The 1663-nt window shown below is 41.4% G+C and overlaps 1 protein-coding gene across 1 annotated transcript in view; it reads right to left on the bottom strand.

The window, feature by feature from the left end:
* Window positions 1–842: 842 nt before the first annotated feature.
* LOC109520185 (nuclear pore membrane glycoprotein 210-like) overlaps window positions 843–1663 on the bottom strand; it is a 1945-nt gene continuing 1124 nt past the window's right edge. Inside the window, exons 2-3 of the mRNA XM_019877212.1 lie at window positions 1378–1517; window positions 843–1006 (exon numbers count right to left, since the gene is read on the bottom strand). Of these exons, the coding sequence (XP_019732771.1) occupies window positions 843–1006; window positions 1378–1517 (304 nt within the window). The remainder of the gene's footprint in view (window positions 1007–1377; window positions 1518–1663) is intronic.

Raw genomic sequence — 1663 nt, 5'->3', positions numbered from 1 at the left:
GGAATGTGTTTACTTTTTTAGTTTTGATTTTGAGCAGCAAATTTGAAGTTACATATTGGTGCTCACCAGGAATGCATAAGCAAAATTGCACAAATTTTCACTTGAAAGAATAGTGGCAATCTTGGGATTTTTTTCTGTTCAAGTTTCAAATACTGTGTAAATTCAATACACTTGATCTTCAGCATGTTGAGTGCCACTTTTGTAAGTAACCACGCCCCGTCCAGGCCACGCCCCCATCCAGGCCACGCCCCTTTCCGCTTTTTTCATCACTCGCCATTGCCATCACTGATCCTAAACTGAAGTTAACATGTACAGATTGGAAATTCGTAGAGAGCCAATGTCCTTCAAAGATAAAACATCTAAATGTGTGGTTAAAAAAAAAAAAATTCGCTGGCCAGCTGAACACACAAACATTAGTGCACCTGCAGGATAATATTAGAACTATGTGCGAAAGTGAAAGAGGAAAAAGGAAGTAGAGAAAGTTAAAAAAAGGGAACGTGTCAGTGAAGTGGAATTTAACCATGACAAGAGCGAAGGAAACGTTATGTTTCACAGGAGAGAGGATGATGAATTAGGACCAGTAGGTATATAGACAGGAGAACTTTTGTCTTTAACACAACTCGGGGATGAAAACAAACACGATCAGGTCATCGGCACAGCCCGAGGGGATCCAACATTGTAATTGATCAAGATATTGAAATTGGTTAATCTTTACAGCAGCAACAGATGAGTGATATGAACGCAAAGATGCAAATGGTCAATAAATACTTTACAGTGATCAAGACCAGCGTGGAAGTGCCAATTAGCTTGGCTAAGGGAGGACTTAGCAGAGCAGCAGCAGGCTATAATGAGAGGAAGCTTATCTCATGGGCACCTTCAGAGTCCAGCGCTATAATTTTGAGTAGAAGGGGCGAATCGTCCAGGTGAATCTTTCTCTTGGTGGAAAAAACGCTGATACTCGAGATCACGTCAACGCTTACATCGCAGTGCAGTTTCTGTCCTGTCCCTGTGAATGAAAGAGAGCAACCCATTTTACATACAGCGGGCATAACAACTAAACAAGCACAAATGGGTTTGTGCTGATGAAAGTCATTGAAATGTGCTTGCATCATGCACTGTATATACTGTCGCTATGATATGGTCAAGGGCAGGAGAAGCAGGTTTGGGAAAAAAGATGAGCCGTTTTTATTCACAATGCACATTTCATGATGTCATAACAGCATAACTTTTGTGGGTGAACAAAATAAATGTAAAAACGATTGCACAATAATAAAGAGGGAAGGAAAGGTTGTGCAATATTAGAATAATTTGATGATTGTGCAGATTTTCTCCACTAAGTACAACACAATGGATTTGTCATTTTCAATTGATAATTACCAACATCTTCAGCCAGAATGATGCTGGTCAATCTGGAGGGCTGCGTGGAAAGAGCTTGAAGAACCGCTTTCCTGGAGCAGCCTTGGCCCGTCTCTTCGTCAATGGGCTGGACGCTCGCAACTTCTGGTCGAATTGATGTCCTGGAAAAATAAGGGTACAGGGTTTCCTCACTTTTTGCAGGTGATGCGTTCCAAGGCCTCTGGCAGTAAGTGAATTTCCACAAAGTCGATGTTGGATTTTTTTTTTTGGGGGGGGGGGGGGGTGGGGTTTTTTTTAATTTTTTTTT

This window comes from Hippocampus comes, unplaced genomic scaffold, assembly GCF_001891065.2.
Source record: "Hippocampus comes isolate QL1 unplaced genomic scaffold, H_comes_QL1_v1.1 scaffold167, whole genome shotgun sequence".
NCBI lineage: Eukaryota > Metazoa > Chordata > Actinopteri > Syngnathiformes > Syngnathidae > Hippocampus > Hippocampus comes.
The sequence above is the reverse complement of the archived record's forward strand: the minus strand, read 5'-3'. Positions and strand labels throughout refer to the sequence as shown.